Source organism: Pelobates fuscus, chromosome 9, assembly GCF_036172605.1.
Source record: "Pelobates fuscus isolate aPelFus1 chromosome 9, aPelFus1.pri, whole genome shotgun sequence".
NCBI lineage: Eukaryota > Metazoa > Chordata > Amphibia > Anura > Pelobatidae > Pelobates > Pelobates fuscus.
Genome location: NC_086325.1, coordinates 148712118 through 148737078, shown reverse-complemented (window position 1 = coordinate 148737078; position 24961 = coordinate 148712118). Strand labels below are relative to the sequence as shown.

The 24961-nt window shown below is 41.1% G+C and overlaps 1 protein-coding gene across 1 annotated transcript; it reads left to right on the top strand.

Annotated features, from left to right (window-relative positions):
* Positions 1–637: 637 nt before the first annotated feature.
* DUSP9 (dual specificity phosphatase 9) lies at positions 638–24724 on the top strand. Its single transcript, XM_063432710.1, has 5 exons — positions 638–803; positions 12619–13232; positions 16401–16915; positions 19308–19751; positions 21000–24724. The coding sequence occupies exons 3-5, from the start codon at positions 16558–16560 to the stop codon at positions 21302–21304; spliced, it is 1107 nt and encodes a 368-aa protein (XP_063288780.1). The 5' UTR covers positions 638–803; positions 12619–13232; positions 16401–16557; the 3' UTR covers positions 21305–24724.
* Positions 24725–24961: the final 237 nt, after the last annotated feature.

Below are 24961 nucleotides of genomic sequence, written 5' to 3'. Positions count from 1 at the left end.
ATCCAAAATACTTTATTTCAAAAAAATAAAATGTCATCTGGAGGGAGGGGGGAAAAAAACCCAAAAAACTTTCTTCAAATAAATTCACCCAACACACAACGTTGAGGACTGTGCTCTCTATTTAGGGATACATTTGTAACCCTAACAACAAAACATTGCAAAAAGTTAGTCAGGGATACTATCAATGAGCTAATCACACGGACCCTCCTAAAAGAAGGGAAGGGATTGACTGCTGCATCCTCCCCAATACTGCGGCACCAACCCCGTGTGTGCAGCACTGCAGGAGTTAACTCGTGTCTCATGCCTGAAGATGATCCTTGCACACAGGCTCAGTCATGAAAATGACTCAGAAATCCCCAAACCCCCTCTTTCCTGTGTAACCTGACATCAACTCAGGCCTCTGTGGTACCGTTTACAGCCCTCCCTGAATCCCAGCTCCAGCCAGTGTGGAGTGACGGGCTGGCCTTCAGGTTGTACACAGCCTGCACGTGTACTGGGAGGAGGATACTGGGCAGTGATGGAAGGGGAGAGGAGGAGGGAGGGAGGGACATGGCATGGGGTTTGCTGATTTTTTTTTTTTCGATTTTTTTTTTTTTTTTTGTGAGAGGAAATAGAGCCGCCAAGCTGGGCTGCAAATCATTAAAAGTCTTGCTTGCCTGCCAGCGTGCAAAATACAAGAGAGGAACGTAGAGGCAGGTCCTGTCTCACCCTACCTGCCTCCCCCCTGACCTGTCAGGCTACCTTGACCTTCTGGATGCTCAGGGTCAGCAACACGCAAGGTTCCAGGTGTGCGTTCTATCCAGGTAAGCCTGTAGAACGTTGGGGATCACTGTCTGCATCTGGAGTGGGCGGCTGGTCTCCAGGGAACTGCTAGGAAATTCTCTGCTGCTGAATGATGGCTGGATTAATGCAAGCAGCAGGGCTCAGGGCTTTCTGGGGGGAAAGGAAATCACAGCAGAGGCACGAGCATAGGATGTACAGATGTGTGCTGCCTTGTTGGGCTTGGGGTATGTATACTTTGGATCTGGGGGTGAGGGGAAGTATAGATGCTGTGGTCTGGACTACAACTCAGAGCATGCAGCTAGAGTACCAGATGCAGCCTCTCCCTGTGTGTGACATCCATTCATTATTTTTTGGACATTACTTGGTGCATAGCAGAGAGGGAGCCAATGGTAGCTGACAGCATGCTGTGAGCTGGGCTGAGCACAGCTGGAATGCTGTAGGTGGCCTAGCCTTGTGTGTGACCCTTGTTTGTGTTGACACCCATTCATCTGTGGCACCCTTTGTAAAACAGGAAACCAAGTGGCAGTGAATAATGCAGGGGATTGTCCTTCAGACTTGCTGGGATTGTAGATTCTTGCAACATTTCTCTCTGTTGGAAGTGGCAACCTTTTTTTTATTTTAAAGGATTTGTAGCCAAGCTTCAAGAAGCACAGACATGGTGGGCTAAGCATTATGTGAGTGGAGATCCAAAGCACTGGCAGTGCCAAGGGATTTATCACCAGCAGTAAGTTAATGTCCATTCATTTGGGAAATCAGTTTAGCAACTTCCTGTAGCAGGGCAAGAGGTCGTGAGCTTGGAGTAAAATTATTGTTTTGTTTTGGTAATAGCAAAATAAAGAAGTAAAAGCTAAAAGCCGCGGACCAAACCCAACACTAGGCCTCTCTGATAACTAACTACCTTTGGCACTGCAGAAGTTTTCATACTACATTCCCCAGCTGCCCCCAGGCTGGTTAAATATCATGGGAAATGTATGTCCTAATCATTTGCAATGCTAAGGTTAGACATCAGTGGCCTAGGGTCTGAAAGCAGATGTGCTGCTAGTAATTAGATTTCTCTAATCCCCACCCTGCCTTCTAAAACCATAAAGTCTGGAGCAGAATGCAGTTCTTTGTTTATGATCGGTTAAACCAAGGGCTGGAAGATATGAAAGGAATTGTTTAGGATTCCTGGAGGCATTAAAAGTTTGTCTATGACGGGCGCAGTGTATTAAAATAAATAAATGAAAATCTGTGTGTTTGCGTGTGGGAATGGGGGCAAGAAGGATTATAGTGTGTAGTAGACACGCTGGTGTTTAGGAATTCACACTGGGAATAAAAAATATATATATTATTTTTATATGTTTAGCTTCATAAAGCCAGCAAACAAAGCGAATAAACATACAAAATAACAGCCTGGAGACAATGTATAAATAACTATTCTGGGAGAAAGTTCTAAATGTAGATCAGTAATTAGAAACATTCCGTTGGTTTCCATGGTGATAGCTCCGCTTTTAGAACTGCGATTTTTTTTTTTTTTTACGGATAACCCTTGCGTATCACGCCATAAGAATTTCTATCTTAAGGTTGTTATTTTGGGCTTTTTTTTGGTGGTGCTTGCTAACGTTGTTCTATCCTTTCATTCAGTTCTCCTATCCCTGTTTCTTTTCCCCAATTTCTTTTGCATTCCTTCACCTCTCCTTCCCCTCCATCTCTCGTTCTTTTCTTTTGCCCGCTCACTCTTCCTCCTTTTTTTTTATGGAGGCGACATTTTCCGAGCTCTGTACAGCCTTTCATTCCCAAGCAGAGATGTAGTTTCTCCACACAGATTCCTGACTGGTCTTTGCATTCAGGCTGATGGTATAAAGGGGACTTTGTCAAATAATATGATGCAGTGGTCCAACCACTGAATGGAATTTAAGGGGGGGCAAGTGACTTCTGTAATTTTCCTTTTTTTAGATGCAGAGGGCGGTTTTTATTCTTCAAAATCACAATCTAGAAAACAATTGTATTTATTTTTTCATCCATTCTGTATGACGGAGAATTCAGTACATTTTTGAAACCTCCAAAGTATTTCATAATATTATTTTGAGAATCACTTGGTTTGGCCTCATTTCATTCGTAAATCCCTCATGTTGTTCGTCTGTGTCATTTTTGGTTGTGATGGAATTTTAAAGCCACAGTGCACATTACCTCCCTATAAGTTCATTTTATTTCCAAGGGTCCTCAATTTAATTAGATAAATCTAATTGCTTGATTTTTCTTTTTTTTTTTTCAACAAAAATAATATTGCTACGGTAGATGCAAAACGACTTCAAGAGTCAGTATTTTGCCATCATCCACAGGTCATGTCCTGAGTCTAAGGCGCTCTGATGAATGAATAGTTGATGCGTTACCAATGTAAATGAAATAAAAAATATATACTAGATATTTTTCCATTGTATAATGTGGGTATTTTTTAATAATTTCTGTTTTTATTGTCAAAATAAATATTGTGTTAATTACTTCATAGTTAGCAATTAACCAGAGTGAGTGTCCTATAGAACTATGTACAAACGTTTCACAAATCTTTGGAATCAGGAGAACGTTTTTGGAGCAAATGCCCCTGGGGTTTGTGAAGTCCTGCAATGGATAATGTTTCACAGATTCTGAACATTATGTGTTATAGCAAACTTTAATTTTAAGTTTAGTGTTTCTTTTAATGACGGCGGATTTCTGTAAAAAAACAACTTTATTTTAAAGTGCGTCTTGTGTCAATGCACTAGAGGTAAATGGTTAGCACCGAAAAAAAAAATATGAATCTACATTTAGCAAAGAAGAAATCAGGGTTTTAAAGGTTAACCACTGTGAAAGGCATCTGTTTAAGAAAGAAATTGAAACCAGATACACTTTTCTGTATCTTCATAAAGTATTTTCAGCTGTTTCAGGAATAAGTAGTAACTCCAAAATTGTTTTAAAACAACCACAATAAGTGAAGCAGAGAATATAGTTCATACCACCGCCCTAAAATCAACTCACCCCCACAAAAAAAAAAGCTAATTCTAGCAGGCATGCAGTGTGACTAAGCTCATATCATCATAGGTTGTGAATGAATCTAGCATTCATCATTTTAAATGCTCCTTTAAAAGAAGCCGCTAGAGTAGAATGTATGGTATAAAAGTTTTTATATGTGTTTAAAGGGTTACTCTAAGTAGTTTGAAGTGATCATGGTGACTGAAATCTGAAACGTTACACTTTTAACCCTTTTTCTGCCTCATGTTGTAACTTCATATTCTGCAGCGTCATTGGAGCATCATCAGCCAGTTCCGTCCTGGCTAATGTCAATTCTGTGCAAGTTTTGTTGCACAGAAATCCAATCATTTGCTGACAGTGGTCAGCTGATACTCTCAGCCAATGAATGGGTGGCAGAATCGAGATCAAATTTAGCTTTGTTGTAAACCCTGCTTCAGCACCAAGTAAATTGGCAAACCATTGTAAAACAGTTTGCCTTATTATCAAGGGTACAAACACCCCAGGGTACTCCTTACACCATAACCACTTCAGCAGGCTGGTTGGAGTAACCCTTTTGTAGAAAAAACAAACATACACGTTTTAACGCTTTTATTCATGACCAAATCATTGCTGGGATTAAAAATGCAATAATAATATAAAATTATTGAATTGATTCCCTGTAATGCAGATTTAGCATCCATACAGACTTGTATGATATTAAAACACAATTTGGCATGTACACTGATTAGCCACAACATTAAAACCACCTGCCTAGTATGGTGTAGGTCCCCCTCGTGCTGCCAAAACAGCTCTGATGCATCGAAGCATGGACTCCACAAGACCTCTGAATGTGTCATAATGTATCTGGTACCAATACATTAGCAGCAGATCCTCCATGTATCACATTCATTTTTCCTGCACATCCCACAGATGCTCAATTTGTTTTAGACCTGGGGAATTTGGAGGCCAAGGTAACACCTTGTCATGCCTATCAAACCATTCCTGAATAATTTTTGCAGTGTGGCAGGGTGCGTTATCCTGCTTAAAGAGGCCACAGCCATCAGGGAACCCCATTGTCTTGAAGGGGTCTTAATGGTCTTCAACAATCTGTAGGTAGGTGGTACGTGCCAAAGTAACATCCACATGAATTCTAGGACCCAAGCAGAACATTGCCCGGGGTAAAACACTGCTCCGCCAGCCTCCCTTCTTCCCATAGTGCATCCTTCTGCCATCTCTTCCCCAGTTCAACAACGCACATTCACCCAGCCATGCACCTGATCTAAAAGAAAACGTAATTCATCAGACCGGGCAATCTTCTACCTATGCTCCATGGTCTAGTTCTGATGCTCATGTCCCCATTGAATATGCTTTTGGGAGTGGATAAAGGGTTATTATGAGCACTCTGATCGTCCTGCGGCTACACAGACCCATACGCAGCAAACTGCAATACATTGTGTGTTCTGGCATCTTTCTATCATGGACAGCATTACGTTTTTCAGCAATTTGAGCTACAGTAGCTCTTCTGTGTGATTGGACCAGACTGGCTAACATTCTCTTAATGAGCTTTGGGTGCCCATGGCGCGGGTGCCAGTTCACCGGTTGTCCTTCCTTGCACCACTGTTGGTAGGTACTAACCACTGAATACCGGGAACACCCCACAAGACTCGCCATTTTGGAGATGCTCTCACCCAGTCATCTAACCAGCACTATTTGGCCCTTATCAAAGTCACTCCGATCTTTTTACTTACCCATTTTTCCTGTTCCCAACACATGAAATTCAAGAGCTGGCTGTTCACTTGTTGTCTAATATATCCCACCCCTTGACAGGTGCCATTGTAACGATATAATCAATGTTATTCACTTCACCTGTCAGTGGTTTTAATGTTGTGGATGATCAGTGTGTATGTTCCAAACAAAGCAAAAAGCTGCAAAATGGAAAAACAAAAGTCATAATCACCAAAAATGTATATCTTAATGTAACAGCGTTCTCATCTCATTTACTCTTTGGGTGCCACATGCCTTTTTTGGCCATATTCTTGCCCAACATCAGTCCTTTGCTAGAGTTATAAAACAGGAGAAATTGCCTTGGAAAATGTGAAATGTGTCTGCTGAGGACATGGGCAAGGATAGGTAAATGGCCAGTGCCCCTATGTAAGTGTGAGCGTCCAGTATTGTGTTACCAAATTACTATGTTGTAGAAAATAGAACGAGAATCGTGTGCCATTGCCATGCAGTGCACACCTGTGCGCTGAGTAACAAAGTTGTATGCCAACAATCTCAGCATGGCATAGACCTGACAGTAGTTTTTCCACCAATGTTGCTCTTCATAGAGAATGCCTGTTGTATTCCACTCAAGCTTCCCAATATTTGACCCCTGCCCATTCATCGTTCACGCCCATGCATTTTACAGACATACAGACCCAGTTGTTTGACAAAAACAAGCCCTTTCAAATACCAGTGATGTTGGCTGTGTCACTTGGCCACTGTGACCCTTACCTTTTATGACACCAAGTAATGGGTTATTAGTTAAAGGATGAAGTCGCTTTTCACGGTTGTGCATGCAAAATAGAAGTTGGAGAACTATCCCACAAACATAGTTGTCATTGTTATCTATTGAATGTCACTAGAGGTGAATGACGGCAAAAAGTACAATATGTCCAGTTGAAGATGATTGACATTTCACCTTTTGCCATCCTGGGCCAAATATCGTGACAAATTAGTCCCTACTCTTGATTGTGTTGAAATTTAAGTAAATTTCCACTATAATATATATGTTTCGTGAAGATTAAGTGGAACTCAGAAGTGACAGTGTTGCGTTAAAAGACCTCTCCACACCCATAAAATACTTCTGATAGCTGAAGTTCTCTATGGGTGAGAAGTATCCCATTTTAAAGGCACTTTTATCATTAAATCATGAAACACCCATTGACTGTCAATCAGGCAGCTAGGGGGGCATTATCTTGCTTCTGTGAGCTCCCATTAGCTAACAGAGGTGTACTTGAGCGCGCCTGCCTCCCCCCACCACTCCCCCCGTATTGCTACTCACAGACCTCAGATCAGACCTGCTTTCTTTCTGAAGTGTGCGCATGAGCAGACGCACACACGGAGGGATAGCTTCAGAGTTTTTTTTAATGGTTATTTCCCTGTGAAGACACTGAAAGTCTCTTCTGGGGAAAAGGGGAGGCTTGCTAATGCTGCAGTTAATAAGAACTGCAGATTTTGCATGCTCTTTGAAGATATACCCCCAATGAATACATGCATTAAAAATTCATGCATAGATTCATTGAGGTTATATATACTAAACAGCGATTTTTGTTGTTATTTTTTCCCCCATAATTAGCACTGTGTAGTGTTATTTTTAAATAAATTATCTCGGCATATTAAGACATGTACTTGATTTTTTCCTACTTTCAATAACTCCTGTGCTACACTATGAAGCCTGGTTGATAGCCTAGAACAGCGATGACAAACCTAGGGCACGCGTGCCACAGCTGGCACGCCGAGCCCTCTCTGTGGGCACGCAGCCATTGGTCGCTGGGGGGAACGCTGCTGGCACCAAACAGCAGCCTTAGGTCCCACGACGGCAATGCAGAGTAGGCACCTGCCTACTCTGTTTTCGTATCTTGGTGGGTGGGATGCAGTTGCGGATCCAGGGGGGCTACAGGGCCGAGAAAATATGCCGCCAAACGGTTTTACTTGTAAGGGGCCCAGCAAGCTTGGGCCCCTTACATACACACAGACCCGGTGAGGGTCTTTGCAGAGCTGTGCATCAGGAAGTGGGGGAAAAGATTTTCAGCCTTCCCCTCTACGTCTGCCGCCTCGTCCTGACTCTCAGAGCGTTGTCGTGGTTACCATGGCAACGCTTGATTCCACGTGGTGCCGGGACTCGCAGAAAGTGCATTCACCCAGTGGAGCCGCAGAGGTGAAGATTGAGACCCCCTACCTAGAACGCCACAGGACCACCAGGGAATACAGTGCCACCGGACCACTAGGGAAAAAGCTGCCCCCCTCCCTGGAAGCAGATAAGAAACAGGGAGGAAACACTAAAAAAATATTTAATTAAAATATAAAAAAATATATATAATAATACAATTAAAAAGATGCTGCCCACTCAGACCCTGCAACACTCAGCCCTAATCCTAACCTTCAAAGTCTCTATCACACTACACACACTGTACCCCCTCACAATCACACACACCGCACCCCCTCACAATCACACACGCCGCACAATCACACACACTGCACCCCTCACAACCACACACACAGCACCCCCTCACAACAACACATACTGCACCCCTCACAACCACATACACTGCACCCCTCACAACCACACACACTGCAGCCCTCACAACTACACACACTGCACCCCTCACAACCACACACACAGCACCCCCTCACAACAACACATACTGCACCCCTCACAACCACATACACTGCAGCCCTCACAACCACACACACTGCACCCCCTCACAACTACACATACTGCACCCCTCACAATCACAGTGCCGTGTTGGCACTTTGAGGGAAAAAAATTGGTTTGTATTGCGATTTAGATACTGGCCTAGAATATGTCACTCAGTGGAGGGAACTCTTATAAACATAATAGAACTTAGTCCATCTTTAACTCTGTCTAACTGTCCCTGGGATTTATTTCCCATAATGACAATGTGTTTCATGAAACCGGTGGTAATTGTTGTTGAGCGACTTCTATTTAGATTTATTGCAGACATTGAGCTAACAGTCTAATATAGTCAGGAAGAATGCTTAGGAACCATTATGCGGTTTATTGCACCGTTGACGTTAAAGGCATTCTGACACATATTTCTGTAGGTCGTTGTGGAAGAATAGAGGTTAATTAAGGCCTACCTCGTATGCTGGTCCACAGCAGGATCTCCCTGCTTGTACAAGCATGCACACGTATATTCTCCTACATCCCTTGAGCTCAAAACATGCTTCAGCTGTGAACGAGTCACTGCAAGTTCTTATTGCCAAGGCGTTTTTTTTTTTAGGTCTAGAAATCACGCACAGACTGTTCCAGGAAACCGACAATTATACATCCAGGAAAGAGGCGAGAGGTTCGTGAGCGCGTTCCAATGTCTCTTTCCCTTGTTTAACCCATTGGTCAAAAGGATCGTCTCCTCCTGAAACAATGGCTGCAAAACGTAGCGGTTCGCTCGTGCGTTTTTCTAGTTTGGCATGTCGGTGTTCTGTTGACTTTTATGAATTCAGAAGGGTTAAGCTACAGAGAACTGAGACTTCGATAATAAAAGCTTACAGAAGTGTCATTGTGGGACGAAAGAGGCTCCCAGCTGCACAGCAGAGCTCATTTGTGTTTGCTCTGTCACGATGCAGAGCGAGTACAGAAAGAGCCCTCGATGAGGGACATGATGATATAAGAGACTATAATGATTACACATAGTGCAGGCAATCATGCTTGCCTTTAGATAGATGTATGGCTTTTTGTATGAAGAGTAAGGCAATGGATGTATAGAATAGCGGGGCATTCTCAAGTGCTGCCCATAGTGATTATTGCTCAGTTTTTCTTAATTTGCCCTAGAAATTGCCTTATCATGACAATAAGAATAAAGGTAATTATGTTTCTGCCTGATCAGTTACCACACTGTAATGTTACCAGGAATTCCTTGTTGCCTGCTGGGTGCATTTACTGAACAGGGAGTTGCAATGAGTTCACAAAATTTAGACCAAAGTGGACAGGTTCTAAAAAACATATGTTCTCCAGCTCAGCATTATCTGATAGTTGTTTTTTTTTTTTTAAAAGTATGTTATTTTGGTCAAAATGTTTCATTTCCGTTGTGCATCATCTAATTCAGTTTTGTGTAATTTTTTCGAGCCACGGTGGGGAGTAACGGGATCTGTAGCAGTTTTGAGAATTCACCAATGTGGTACCTGGAAACCACTTTGGGGAATTGCGAATGGGGGTTCTGGAGCCACTTTGGGTAATCAGTAATGTGAGATTATTGTGTAGCCACAATGAGAAATAATTTCTGTTTAATATGTAGCTACATTGGGAAGTCTCTAAGTAGGATCTGTAGGCACTTTGGAAAATCACTAATGTAGATTTATGGAAAATCACTAATGTGAGAAATGTACCCACTTTGGCACGTCACTAATGTGATATCTGTAGCCATTTCAGGAAGTCACTAAAGCCGATTTTAGACCCGCTTGTCAGAATGGTCTGCAAAGGCCTTATGACATTATGGTATGGCCTGTACATTAACTTTCAGCAATGCTGTAATGTTTACCACTAAAATAGAAGGACTTCTCCATTCCATGTCATTGAGGGGTCTTTAATGGGTTACAAGTAGTTTATGCCACATCTTTGGACATCTAAGACACTAGCCCCCTTTTCCCGGGAATGGTTGAAGAAATCCAAATGTAGATTATTTTTTGTTTGTTATATAAAAACACAGCCACATTGCTTCAGATCATGAAAAGCAGTCAAGTGTTCATGATTTTCTGAAACCAAGGACAATGTTTGGAATGTCCGAGCCACAGATGTTCCACTGCCGGGACAGTCCTGACCAAATAGGGATTTGTGACAATTCATGGCTTCATAGCAGTAATAAAAAAGTCTGTAGGGAAGATGCAATTAGCTGTGATTCCATGCAACAATGTACTGTGGGTGGAATGCCCACACTGAGATAGCTGCCAGATTTGATTGGACGATGTCCCAGGCTCAGGAATCCCTCATGCAATTGGTTTTATTTTTAATTTTTTTTCCCCAATTGTTTTTTTACCACTTTACCAGCATTGTCCATGTGGCCAAGTCAATAAAGCTAAATACGTTTGTACAATACTGCACAGCTACTCGTAAAGCCTATTTACAAACCGGTAATTGTAACCCCTTTACTTTATTTAATCTTTCTAAAAAAAAAAAGTGGTGTGTTCCGATTTTTTTTAAATATATATTTTTTTTTTTACTGTGTCTATAGGCTGGTTTTGAGTGGAAAGTGCTTTACATCTGAAAAAATCATTTAATTATTGATATATATACAATCTGCTGAAATGTACTCTAAGCACGTCTGTGGAATGCGTGCCTGGTAAAATGCAAAGTGTGGTTTTCATCTTACTATATAGGTATCGAGGCCAGTAAACTTCATATCGGGCCTCAAACTCACAAATGGGCAAAAAGCATCTGAAATTATTTTTAAAAACACCCTTTTGCTGTAAAATAAAGGTAACTTATAAAGAACCAAGAAATTTGCATCCTCTATGTAGGGAGTCTTATGATCTATCCTGAATCTGCTATGCGTTGCTCGCTGTTAAAGATTGTGGATCAGTTGCCATTACAGCCTTGCCATGTTTAAAGGACAACTGTCGTGACATTTTCTCTTTTCATTTTGAAAAGTTCATTACATTTCATAGAAACTTAAAGGGACACTATAATGCCAGTGATATAAAAACGTATTCCTGACACTATAGGTGTGAAAACACCATTTAGGTGTCCGGCCTCCCTTGCCCCCGGTGAAAGAGTTATTTTACTTACCTTTTTCCAGCGCTGCGCATGTCTCCTTGCTGCTGGCCTCGCCCACACTCCGCCATCTATAGAAAAAGCATACGCGTCAAAGCACAGTGCTGTAGCATCTCCTCTTAGAGATTGAATCAATGCATCTCTATGAGGATGTTCAGCGCCTCCAGGAAGCACCTCTAGTGGCCGTCTGAGTGACTGCCACTAGAGGTGTTACTAGAAAACAATGTAAAGACTGCCTTTTCTCTGAAAAGCAGTTTCACATATAACAATCACAGCAGCGGGAAAGTTAGATGACCAACAGATTTGACTGGGAGGTATGATATCAGGGTGGGTGTGCAGTCCTGAGGGGGCTTTGCCAGTGACACAATCACTTCACTGGTGACGTCCATCTGAAAAAGTGGTGGGCATTCCTACTGAAGGTCCTGTCTGGCCAGCCCTCATCCTGCACAAGAGCATCTAATGATGCACTTGCATTGTGCTGCCAAGGACAGTTCCTTGGTATCCCCAGATGCGGGACACCAGGGAACAAAATCGACTTGAATACAAGTTAGATTTTACTATATTTAGGGAGGCATGTTTGTGTTCCCGACTCTATAGTGTTCCTTTAATGTCAAACTTGCTGATCTGAAACCATTGCTGATCCAATTCAAAAATCCAATACAAAAATCACTAGGATAAGAAGGGGGCTGTGTTCTAAAAAGAGACATAGAAATAGGGAAGATTGTAATGCTCTTTTCTTTTGGTGATTTTTATTCTGTCTTCCAAAAGGGACCTGACACATTACTGCTTCTTTGTGTCTTTGTCAAGGTTCACTGTGTTTGTCAAGTTTCACAAAACATTGCCTGATCTTTTTGTGATGGTTGAAAAAAGCACTAACAAGCAACACTGTTGCTGTTTTTCCAATTTGTTTTTTTGTCTGAATACTACATTCATTGAAAATATAGGTGACTTTCAATTAGCAACAGAGGACATATATTAGAGTCTACTCACTGGGTCCTAAAGACATACTTCCCCTTGAAAAAAGGGTCTCCTGAGAATGTCTCCAAGTTTTTTTTTAGTACTGTATTATATATATCGAGGAAGTAACAGACAACATAGTTATGATGAAATTGACGTGGCCTTGCTAACTCCATGTTGACTTAAATAGGGTAGCTGCAAACTTAGCATATGGAAACATTGTGTCACAAACCCTCCTTGGTGAAGTCATGTCAGAGGAAACTAGGCTAGCAGCATAGACATGTGTGAAGGGGCTTGGCGGAGGAAGTTGGGGGTGGCTTTCCAGGAAAACAGGCAAAGAAGGACACTCCCCACTTGTCAGTTATTCCCCACATGGAAGTAGTTTTTGCCAACACTCTTTCCTTTTTTTCCCTATGCAGATCTGTAGGATACTACTCGTGCAGTGATATCCCTGGATCTTTTTCTAACCCAAAAGTGGAAAATCTTCAAATCTCAGCTTCAGCACTGGAAAATACCTGGATGCCTACTTGTCAAACACGCATGGTCAAGAGAAGGAAAGCATTCTTCACCGAGTTACAGCTTGGCATGTCCGGTGGTTTTGGATAGCCAGCAGAAGACATCTGGGTCGCAAATACTCTTAAGAGAAGAATTTTCATATTTACTGATTCTTTTTTAAAGGATTAAAGAAATGCCTAATTCTCCCGACCATCTACAATGTTGTTGGACATTGATAAAGATGACAAAAAGATTCTGAACGAAGGTTAAGAGTGCATTTTTGTATGGTTGTACATATGCATCCATCGGAACAGGAATGAACCGTTGATGTAATTTGATAAAAGACTGGTTATTTCAGCTCTAATGTGACTTCTTCCAATCCAGCCGGACACAGCAATATTAACAAAAGGCAACAGAATAATTGAGTAATATCCATTCTGAGAATACAGAGAAACTTGCATCACCTGTTGTTTTTCCATCTTTTCATTTGACGAATGCGACAAACATTCTTGTACAAACTAGGACTTAAATGGGCAAGGTGAGTCATTGGTCATTAAGAACCAAGGATTGGATGTATTTGTGTTATATAAATATCAGATAAAAATTCACATTTAATCGTTCTCTGGGCTATTCAGTAAAGTTTGAATTGTTATTAACCTAGAACGAATTTCAAGATATTAGGCTTAAACTTTTTTAAGTCGGTCCATATTTTTCTAAAATTTAAAATGTACGCTGAATTCTCACTGACTCTACGTCATTCCATACTTTAGTGAATAAGCCTATCAGTGTAATTCACTAACCCAGTGATTGGCCAGTAAATTGCAATTTTATGCCAAAATAAAAAAAAGGGAAATATTATCCCACTGAGCTATTTTTCCAGCAAGGTTAATTGGTCTAAAATATGCGGTTCCCAAGAAATTCTTGTTTAGCAAATAACCCTGAATATTCAGATTTTTAAAAAGCCTTTTCTGTATTTATAAAGTAGGGTCGGGTATGGCTAAAAAAACTTTGCTTTTTATGGATGACCTAGCTCACTAGCTAAGAATAAAGTTATTAATTAAGCTAATTATTTCCAGGGACAGAAATGGCTTTTCAGCTATTTCCTGCCTCAAATCAGCAGTAACCTCAGAGATACCAGTTATACAGCAAGTTAGAGGGTCCTACTGGTAGACACTGCAATGTGTATATGCTGCACAGCCTCCCATCAGACCGCAGAGAATAGAGAGCCAAGTACATTATGGAGTTTTTATACCTAAGTCCTCAGGCATAATGAATAATGCAGGTATCACAGGACAGAACGAAGTGAGTGTAATTTTAACAGACCTGCAAGCCAGCTATCAAGCGAGTGGGCAGGGCCAGCACGTGGCCACGCCCTCTACGCAGTTAGCGTCGCTAATGATACCTCTGCCCGCAAAGGGAGTTTGTCATCCAATGGTGACTTAGGAACACTGGGAAAAACACATGAAGGGTTAACCCAAGCATCATGACCATTTCATTCATTTGAAGTGGTTGTGGTGCCTCGAGTAAGTATGAAACACTGCACATAAGGAGTTTAAACCTTTTTGCTGCAGGAGGTGCAACTCCATCTCCGGCAGAGCCATTAGCCAGCCTGGATCAAGAGTTTTGGGCTGGTTAATATAAATTCTGTGCAAATTGTCATACAGGGGGTGCCATTCATTGGCTGAAAGTGATCAGCTAACGCTTTCAGCCATTTAATGGTGACTGGATCGGCTTTTGCCCCTCTGCAGAGGCGTGTCACTAGAGAGGAAAGGAGCGTCTGAGTCTGGCGGGGACCCAAGTAGGAGGGCTAAACGATTTGCCCTGTCACCGGGGGAACCAAACTTGAGTACTATTCTAGCAGGCTAAAGTGCTTGTAATGCTTGGAGTAAACCTTTAAACATCTAAAAAGAGCCTTTGTTTTTTTGTGTGCAAATCATTCTGCAGTACTCTGCGCATGCATGGCTCTAGAAAGACGTTTTTTCAACACACGTGTTTGCCAGGCTGACATATTTCCATCAAAATCCTTGGCCAGTTTGCTTTTAGATTCCCCCATCACCCTCTCTGTTGAAATGTATGTAGGTATCGTCTATGAGGTATGACAGAGGTACATGTGTAGCAAAGAATATTATTAGCAGAGAAATCATCTTTAATAGCCATGGCTTTTTGGCTTTTTGCTGTTATATTTTGGCCAGTTTTGTGAATGTATATAGCATGATATGCCAATGTATATACACATGGATTCTATTGATTTATGCTTTGCAGTGAGAGAGAATTAATTAGGATATAAACCACATGTTAATTATGTATCTTGTAACAGATTGTATTTGTCCATATTGCAGATGGAACTGATTTTTTTAAATTTCTTTTTTTAGCTACGGCATTTTATTTACAGCATTTAAAGGGGCATCGTCATGTTAATATTAGTTTAACTTATACTGTATTTAACAAACATTTATTTGCGAGGTGTTAAAAAATAAAATTAAATGTATAAAGCAACACCCCTTGATACTAGTTCTGGGCGCCTCCCAGATCGCCAATCAGTATATCCTCATAGATATGCATGAGCCAAAGCATGTCTATGAGGAACGTTCAGCGCCTCCTTGCAGAGCGTGGAGACGCTAAACGTCAGTGCAGCACTGACCCAGGAAGCACCTTTAGTGGCCATCTGAGTGACTGCCACTAGAGGTGATACTAGACAGTAATGTAAACAATGTCCTTTCTATGAAAAGGCAGTGTTTACTTAAAAAAGTGTTCAAGGACATACTATACATACCAGAAAAACTACATTAAGCAGGGCGCCTGTCATGCCCCAAACAACGTATGCTCGTTAGATTGAGAATAGGATTTTATCTATACATTGTTCTTGCAGTTTTGCTAGCAAATGTATAGATTAGGAGAAAAATCTATTTTTATAATGCATTGGCTGACAAGGGAGAGCAGAAAAGTCCACCACCTCCTAGGAGGTCCCTCTGCTCTCCACCCATAGCAACCACAGCGGATGCGCTGTGGTTGCTATGGAAACTTCCTAGAGGGTGCTTATAGCTCAGGCTAGGGACTATAGGAACAGAGTGACGTGACATCACTCCGCTCTGATGTCGGCCAGCATGCCAATGTCACTTACAAGATATAAGCAAGGAAAATCAAAGAAGACTTTGGAAGGAGCCGAGGCAGAGTGAAGGACAGCCAGGAAGTAGGTGTTACACAAAGGGTAACACCTACAAACTGGCGCTGGAACGGAGGAAATGTAAGTAAATCTTTATATTTGACATTGAATACGCCATGTATCTTTGTGATATACGGTGTATTCCATGTATATTGGAGCAATTTCAGGTAAGTCATTTTTTTCTTAAAAGGTTCACTTTAAAATAAATAGAGGCCAATGTTAGGACCACTTCGAAGCAAAGCACAACAATAGGTGGAGCAGGACATAATGACTAGTGGTCGATCACGTGGTTTAAGCAAGATGCTTATAATTTAGGATCGATATTCCAAATATCCATGTTTGAAGGGGCACAGTAATTATGTATGACTGCTTGCTTTGACAGATGAGACATGCAGGCCATTTGACATATTAGATGCTGTTGCATCAATTATGTATTATTCACTTACACAGTCTTACCTCACATATGATTTTCCAACACCAATTCTTTGTTTTTCAATTATACCTTTTATGGAGTTCTCTTTTCTTCACTCTCCTACACTCTAGGGAGATGCCGTGAACTATCAAACAAATTCGTACAATGATTTCCCTTAACATTGAGATCTATTAAAACCAGCCCTGGAGGTTTCAGCTCTATTGGATTTGTTGCAAATTTGACCCTCACTGGTGTCCTCCCATGCTTTGCCACTGTTAAGGTAGACTGATGGAGAACCTCTGTAAATCCACATCATGGCTACGGGAAGAGCTGGACTCTTCATCTCAAAACATTCGTGTTCTGGACTGTCGAAGTAGGGAGCTCTATGACTCTTCACACGTGGAGAAAGCTTTGCACGTGGCCCTACCTGGATTAATGCTACGAAGGTTGCGTAAGGGAAACTTCTCTGCCCATTCGCTTCTTCCCGGATCTCCTCCAGCTGTAAGAGAAGTGGCCATTCTCTATGACGAGTGCACCGCCAGCCTTTCGGGGTGCATGGGAAGTCAAGGAGAGGATCAGGAGCCAATTCTTGTTACTTTGTTGCACAAGTTAAGGAAAGAAGGATGCCAAGCCTACTATCTACAGGGTAAGACATTTTCTCAATAGAACATTTTAATGTCACATTTTTTCAGTTGAGTATTTGGCTTACTTCAGTGGCTAGGTGTTAATAACCCTAAGTAACCAGTGCCAATATTCTGTACATTTAACGTTTTGAAAATTCAACACATTTTGTACACAAATCTGGCATTAACTGAACATGCTAACAGCAATCACATTCCTATCACTCTGTCAGCCAGTCCGGTACATTACAGTAGATTATTCACTGCCGCATCTCCCTGCCTTCATTTGAGCTCTGCATGCAGGGGTTCGCAGGGAGGGGTGACATAAGGTCACAACATGGCGCTTCACTGATTGAAGACTGGAGTTTCTGGATTCTGAAGATGGTGTGCAGTGACAGGGAAAGAAGAGAAAGTTATCTGTAAATTAGAAGACCGATACCGATTATCGGTGGCTGGTTGCACCCCTCCAGCACACGTGTCTTGGGCATCCTGGAAATCTGTTCTGGGCTACCTAATGTCAATTCTGACCACAATACATGTCTTTTGTCTTTGTCAACAGAAAGCTGGTGACAAGCGTAAAGATCTCTCCCTTGCAGCAAAGGAAGATAAAGCCTCACCTTGAAGGCAGAAACTTTATCTTCCTTCCCTGCCCCCCTCCAACCTTCCTGCATTGATATGATGGTATGCACTGGCGTACATACCGTGGCCGCAGGGATCGCAGCTGCTACTGGACCCCGCAATGTTTTGCGGCCCCAGCCTGCACGGCAAACCGCCAGGGCTGCATATGAAGGGGCCCATCGGGTGGCCCATGCTGTTAGGGCCACCGATGGGTATAGATTTCCAGGGGGCACAGTCAGCGCTGGGCGCTTTAACAGCGCAACCGGGCCCACTGTGATGATGTCAGACAGAGCTTGGAGGAAGTGACTGCCCTGGTCACTCCTCCCAGCCATCAGAGAGTCGCGCGGGAGGAAGGAGGAGGGAGTCAGAGTGGGAACTCTAAATCCCATCAGACTGAGCCCCAACGGGACCCCAGGGAAAGTCACCCTCCTGCAAAAGGTAGGAAACAGGAGGGTGACTTAAACATTTTGTATATGTGTGTGTTTGTATGTATGTGTCTGTGTGTCTATCACTGTATGTATGTGTCTGTATGTGTGTGTGCGTGTCTGTATGTATGTATGTGTGTGTCTCTGTATGTATGTGTCTGTATGTATGTGTCTGTATCATACAGACATACATACATAGACACACATACATACAGAGACACATACACACACACACACATACATACAGACTGTGTGTGTGTGTGTGTGTGTGTGTGTCTGTATGTATGTATGTATGTGTCTGTGAGGGTGTGTGTGTCTGTGTATGTGTGTATGTGTGTGTGTCTGTATCTGTCTGTCTGTCTATATATGTGTGTGTATGTGTCTATGTATGTGTGTGTGTCTGTATGTATGTCTGTGTCTGTATGTAAGTGTTGGGGGGGAGGGACACGGATGGGGGGGGGAGGCACAGATCAGTTTCGCACCGTGGGGCCACGGATCAGAATTGCACCGTTTGTGTTTACGCCACTGATGGTATGTATATATTTTTTAACTCCCCTCTCTCGTTCTATCCCCTGCCCACCCTCTCCTCCCTGGCTCATATTGCTCTGAGCTGGTGAAACGGTCCGATCAGTCCAATCGATCAGACCATAAATGGGCATCCTAATGTCAGATAGAGGTGTGGAAGGCAGCTGTGGGAGCTTCTCCGGCAATAGATTCCAGGTAAGTATTTTTATTTGCAGGTTTGTAAAGGGGGGGCCTAGTAAATAATGCCCAGCAGGGCATCAGTGTTAATTTTGTTGACTGACCATTTTTGTCAACTAAAATTTTTTTGATTTAGTCGCCTAAAACTAGACTAAAACTAAAACAATTCAGATGACTAAAATACGAGTAAAACTAAAATTGCTTTTTAGTCAAAAGACTATGACAAAAACTAAATGGAAATTTGCCACCAGAATTAACACTGCACAGAGCCAAAAAAAAAAAAAGGGTTTGGGAGAAAGACACTTACAGGGGCTGGAGGACACAAAGAGACACAGAGGGGCTGGGAAAGGGGCAAAATAGACAGATAGAGGCTTTAACTAAACCCATTAGATTTTAGTTGTGTCGACTAAAATCTACTGCAGATTTAGTCGACTAAAACTAAAAACATTCAGATGACTAAAATACGACTAAAACTAAAATGGCTTTCTAGTCAAAAGACTATGACTAAAACTAAATTGAAATCTGCTGCCAAAATTAACACTGCAGGGCATTCTAACCCATATACCACAATGCTAATGTTCAGAAATATCTGGAATTAAATTTGAGATTTTTTTATACCTTGAATCCATTACAACTGTTTTATATATATATAGAGTATTTGTTTTTTCTACAGGTGGCTTCAGCAAGTTTCAGGCTGAATTTCCTCACCACTGTGAAACCAACTTGGATTCTATCAGCTGTGCTAGCAGTTCTCCTCTTCCGCCAACCCCCGTACTAGGACTAGGTGGCCTCTGCATTGCTTCGGATTGTTCGGACGTTGAGTCGGATCTCGACAGGGAGCCTCTAAGTGGTGTGGATTCTGAAGGAATGAGTCCACGCAACCAGCCCTCATCATTTCCAGTACAAATCCTGCCATACCTTTATCTGGGCAGTGCAAGGGATTCTGGCAATATGGACACTTTAGCTAAACTCGGCATCCGTTACATCCTCAATGTCACCCCGAACCTGCCCAATATTTTTGAGAAAGAAGGAGAGTTCCACTATAAGCAGATCCCTATATCTGACCATTGGAGTCAAAACTTGTCGCAATTTTTCCCTGAAGCTATTGAATTTATTGGTGAGTACAAGGTTACTAAAACTCTTTTTATTGATTATGTCCTTAATGTGGAAATATATAGTTGAATTTCTGCTAGACATTTCCAGGATGATCTATATTGTATCTATTAATATTTACATCCCCCCCCCCCCCTCCCCCTTATGCTGAAACACTCTTTGAGATACTAAGCAAAAATGTTCTCTGATTATATTGCTAATATCTATCTTTTTTATTTAATTCACTGAAATCACTATCCAACCACTGCTGAACCTATTGCATCATAATTTGAAACCACAGAAAATTGGCAGCATAGATTAGATCGTAAAAATGTCTAATGGGTATATTTCCGTGCACTTTAAGGACATGTTTGTGCGAGAGCTTGCCTTTGAGGATGACCTTCAGTCTGGCTTCTTATTGCCTCCCGGATAAAGTTACAATAATGACTGTCCCTCCTCCTCTTTTGAGGCACTTACTGCCTTTGTCTGGAGATCTATTTATACCTCTGTGGTGTTAGTGGGATTGTTATTTTAAGAGAATATGAAGCACATTGGGTTTTGAGGAACAGCCTTCAAGTGGACTTGGGGAAAAATGATCATAGCGATACTGTGTTAGATGACACAAGACGATTTGACTTTTATCTCTCTATCATTTTTTTTAATAATAATGAAAATACACAAACATATTTAAAGTCAATAGACTCAGAGCAATTGGCAAATATGCCTTAGCTAATGCATGTACAATCCTGTATGTATTTTTTTTCCCAGTAAACATATTTTGAGCCTAAATGTTGACATTTCCCATCGATTTCAATAGTTTAATAATACACTTATGCTTGGTGGGAAAAGCGACGCAGAGCCACTTGGTTAGGTAACGTGGCCTACACTTACTGTAGATTTGTCAGCCAATTGAGGGATATTCTAAATTCCAGAATTATAAAGAACCCGTTAATTGATTTTAAAGAATTACTAAACTAAAGGAGCTTCAATGACCAGATCTGGGGTCACGGGCATGGACCTTTTTACCTATTGTACGTTCTCCCCTTATTGTACAGTACTGCAGAATATTTTGGCATTTTATTAATGCCGGTACTTAATAAATAAAATACATGTTTATCATTTAGATCCAATGGGTTATCTTCAAAGAAACTGTCAGTAAGAAAATGTTACATGTTTACCTAGCAGAATAATTATGGCATTCATATGTTTGATGTAAAGCTAGGATTATTTCCGATTTTTATAATAATCATGGCTGTTCCTATTTCTTCTTCAGATGAGGCGGCCTCTCATAACTGCGGGGTACTTGTCCATTGCTTGGCTGGCATTAGCCGATCTGTCACGGTTACCGTTGCCTACCTCATGCAGAAGCTAAACTTGTCCTTAAATGATGCCTACGACTTTGTGAAGCGTAAAAAGACCAACATCTCTCCCAATTTCAACTTCATGGGTCAGTTGCTGGACTTCGAGAAAAGTCTGGGTCTCAGTAGCCCGGATGACAATCGGCCTCCTAGCCACTCCTTCTTCACCAGCCCTTCCAGTGATGATGTCTTTGAGCTGGACTCTTTGGACTCCACGTAGGACAATGGAGATATATTTCATGTTATTACTGATTCATTTTGGATATTCCCTTCATTCCAATCTCGGTTTAAACCACTCGGATAATGGGAATCATCGAGTCAGCAGTGTTAAACGGAAACTGCCGGCACTCCCGCTGCAGATTGTATTCAACTAATGGTATCTGCACGGTCACTTTTGGGGTCTCCGAGCCTACATTTCAGTGACTGAAATAAGCAGAACCTGCAAAGTATTTTCAAAATAATTTTGGATGGACATTAAACTGGCATAAAATGCTGTATACCCATAATAATGGCAAGTACACATAACTCATTGCCTACTACAACTATTGGATATGGATGATGTGAGTCTGTTCAAGGAATACAGAACATTATCCTTTCTTTAGAATGTGGAATTACACACAATTTTCTTGCACCAAAGCATTCAAACCGAAAGTTGACCTTACAAACAAAAAAAATATATATAATTTTTATTATGTTGCACAGGAACAGTGAGCTTTTGCTAAGGTTAAAATGCAGTCAGTTTGCAATTACAGCATCGTTCTCTCTTACAGCATTAAATGGGTTAGTATCTGATTCATTGTAATTGTATTTTTGCGGAATTGCATAACAGAGGCAGCAGATGCTCTAAACGAAGTATTCTCTGTTGAGAATACACAATTTAAACCAGGAAAGCACCATGTTTCTATGAAACGGATCACGACAACGACTGACTCACTTGTTTTGTTTGAGTGGAGGCCAGAAGATTAAAAATGAAAGTGGCTGTAGAAAGGAAGAATTCAGCTAAATCGAGTACATTTACTGGAACCAGCCTCCATGCACAGGGTGATTCAGACCAGCCCAGGCACGATAAGAATACACAAAGCCATGCGTTCCACTTCTGAAATTTGTACAGTGTTTCTGTTATGATATTTTTACTAGCTCGGCATTCAAACTTTGAATCCCACAAAACAACTCTGTGGCCATCGCCATAGGGCAATTTTCTTTTTTTAATAATGCCACTCTTTCTCAGGCCCAGGGGCAATAACAAGTTAAAATAAAAAAAATAAAAATACAACTCAAAACTCAGGATTTCATTTGGCATCTAAAGATCCTTCTTTCTCACAGCCGGTGCTCTTGTAGCCACAGATATTTTGCACGGGGACAGAGCACTTGGTTTTATCTCTTCTGTAGTGGGAGGCAAGGTTCATTATGTTCTAGAGTGATCGATACCCTTAAGGTAGAAGGTTTCATGCCATTATTAGATACCTTTGAAAGCTGGCACTACCATACCGAGCTGTTAGTTTAAGTATCGCGTCTAGAAAGTAGCTCTGTTGGCATCCTTGAAGTTCCATGTCAATGTTTAACAACAGCCAAAGAGCCACCGGTTGGCCAAGTCCGCACGCAAAGCTACAGATAAAATGGATTAGTATTTATTTAGGCAGGAATTTATATCCGAAGCAGTTGACCAAATAGGCCAGTACTTCTTTTCCTAAAATGCCTTAAAGCAGTTGTGAAGTATCCCCGTGATATGCTACTAAGATTTCATTCCTGTCTTCAAAACTATTTTAGTAAATATTTACGAGGGTGGAGAAAAATGTAAATGATGTCATTGGTCAGAGCGAAATGTTTTAGGTAATGACTGAAGATGTTACTTTAGTCTACAGTTGGTACCTAAAATATAAAACCAGGCGTCTTAGTCAAATGCTAAGATCTATTGTTTACTGTAACACTTTGCCGTGTGGTGTAGTATTGGACGACTGCAGCCCTGTGTATATACAGCTCTATAGATACATGAGAGCAGATGTGTTCCCTTTTTCTGGTAACCTCATATTTCTTAAATAGGAGGCCACAAACATAAGAAATGTGGCTGGATGAACAATAACTGGTGTAGGTTTAAGGGGTTGGATGTATGGTGGAGAAAGGCAGTAAGCATGCAACCATTCTCCTATGCCTGTAGGTAAAAACTAACAATTTCTCATGGATTCCCAATAAATATCCCCCAAACATATTATTTACTGTGTATGGATTACACCAATCCAGATGTCTAGTATATACGGCATATGTAAAACAGGGTTTGCACATTTATTAACCCATGGCGTATGCTTATAAGGATTTTTAAAATTTAGCATTGTTCAATGCCCTTTATTGAGATAAATAAATGCTAAAAAATATCACTATACCTTTAATGTTGAATTAAAAAAAACAAAATGTTATTACACATACAATAATGGCCGGATATATTTTTAATTCCAAGTTGGTCAGCCGGAGAGGTGCTAGGGGGTGCAGTGAAGACAACTAGCTAGCTAATAGACAATACGAACAAACAAAATTAAGCCCTGCACTCAAACACCCACTACCCCTGGGCGGCAGCAATGACTATAGTACACATAACACCCAATACATACAATAAAAACCAAAAAAATATATACTTGCGCGCTACCCCAAATCTCTATGAATATTTAAAAAAAAAAACTGGAGGTTTATTGTATTCAGAATAAAATGTATATTGATAGTAAGCTGGCATTCAAAGTTATGATATTTTTGGCCCTTGTGTCTCAGTAGAATTCCAACATCTTGTGGCTCTGCAGTTAGCAAGTTATTGCATATTAGTAACTATGGAGGACGTTTGACAGTCTTTGTCAAACGCACAGTAGTCAAACAGATTAAAGAGACTCTGTTACCCAAATAGTGTTTAGACTTTGTAAAAACAAATTCATGGTGATATTAGAATCAGTATAGTCTACAAATTAAGAAGAAAAGCAGTTTTTAATTGGCTGTCACTTTTTGTCATCACCGTCAGTATACTATGCAAATTTACATTTAATTTTGTAAAGTATATTTTTCGTGTATAGTTGTACTTAAGACTTTGCAGCTTGCATTACTCCCCAACTGTGAGGCTACGTCTGCTTATCACAGCTACATCCCACACGTTAGCAGCACTGTCAGTCAGCCTAGTGCAAATGCGTCCCAGACCTGTCTAATTGAGTGGGGCGTTTCTTGTTATCGTCCCAGTCATATAATGTTCCTGTCCAGTTTCATCCCAATTACATACCTCCCACCCTCTATGCATTATAATAGAGGTAAATTGCAATGAGCTAGGAGGACCCTGTCCAGTGTAGCTTTTAGTCTGATTATTTATTTTCATATAACGTTCCCGAAATTAATCAAAGTGGGATTTTTTTTTTTAATGTGTTATGCACTTAATTGCTTTGCTGCTAAAATGGTATAAATACCGCTCTCAGACTAGTAACTAAATCCACTTACTTACAGAACTGCAGTTACTAGATTAGTAATCACGGGCAACTAACAAGGGGATTGAAACATGTGGACAAATCAAATGAGCTGCAAAAAGCTGAATTAGAAAATGCTTCTAATTTTGTTATGTTGGCTAATGTTTTTATGTTGCGTGGTCCATTCTCTGCTGTTCCAAGATTACTTAATGAACTTTGTAGAACGTGGAGACATTGGACATTATGTACTGTTGGTTTCCATCAGTTTAAATCTAACTTCCTTAAATGCTTCATTAATCCCACCAAAAAATAAAAACTCGGCTGCTAATGTCAAGCTTGACATTCATCTCTTGCCACAACTTTGTCATCCAGCAGTGGTGTGGAAATGATATCAGCAGGCAGCTCAGGGGCAGAGGCAGCAGCTGCAGACTTGAATACAAGTAAGATTT

Bases quoted from the DNA above. Each gene is read 5' to 3' on its own strand.
- DUSP9 (XM_063432710.1), top strand. From the start codon at position 16,558: ATGGAGAACCTCTGTAAATCCACATCATGGCTACGGGAAGAGCTGGAC. The intron at 16,916-19,307 runs GTAAGACATTTT...TTTTTTCTACAG, and splicing joins CCAAGCCTACTATCTACAGG to GTGGCTTCAGCAAGTTTCAG. The intron at 19,752-20,999 runs GTGAGTACAAGG...TTTCTTCTTCAG, and splicing joins TGAAGCTATTGAATTTATTG to ATGAGGCGGCCTCTCATAAC.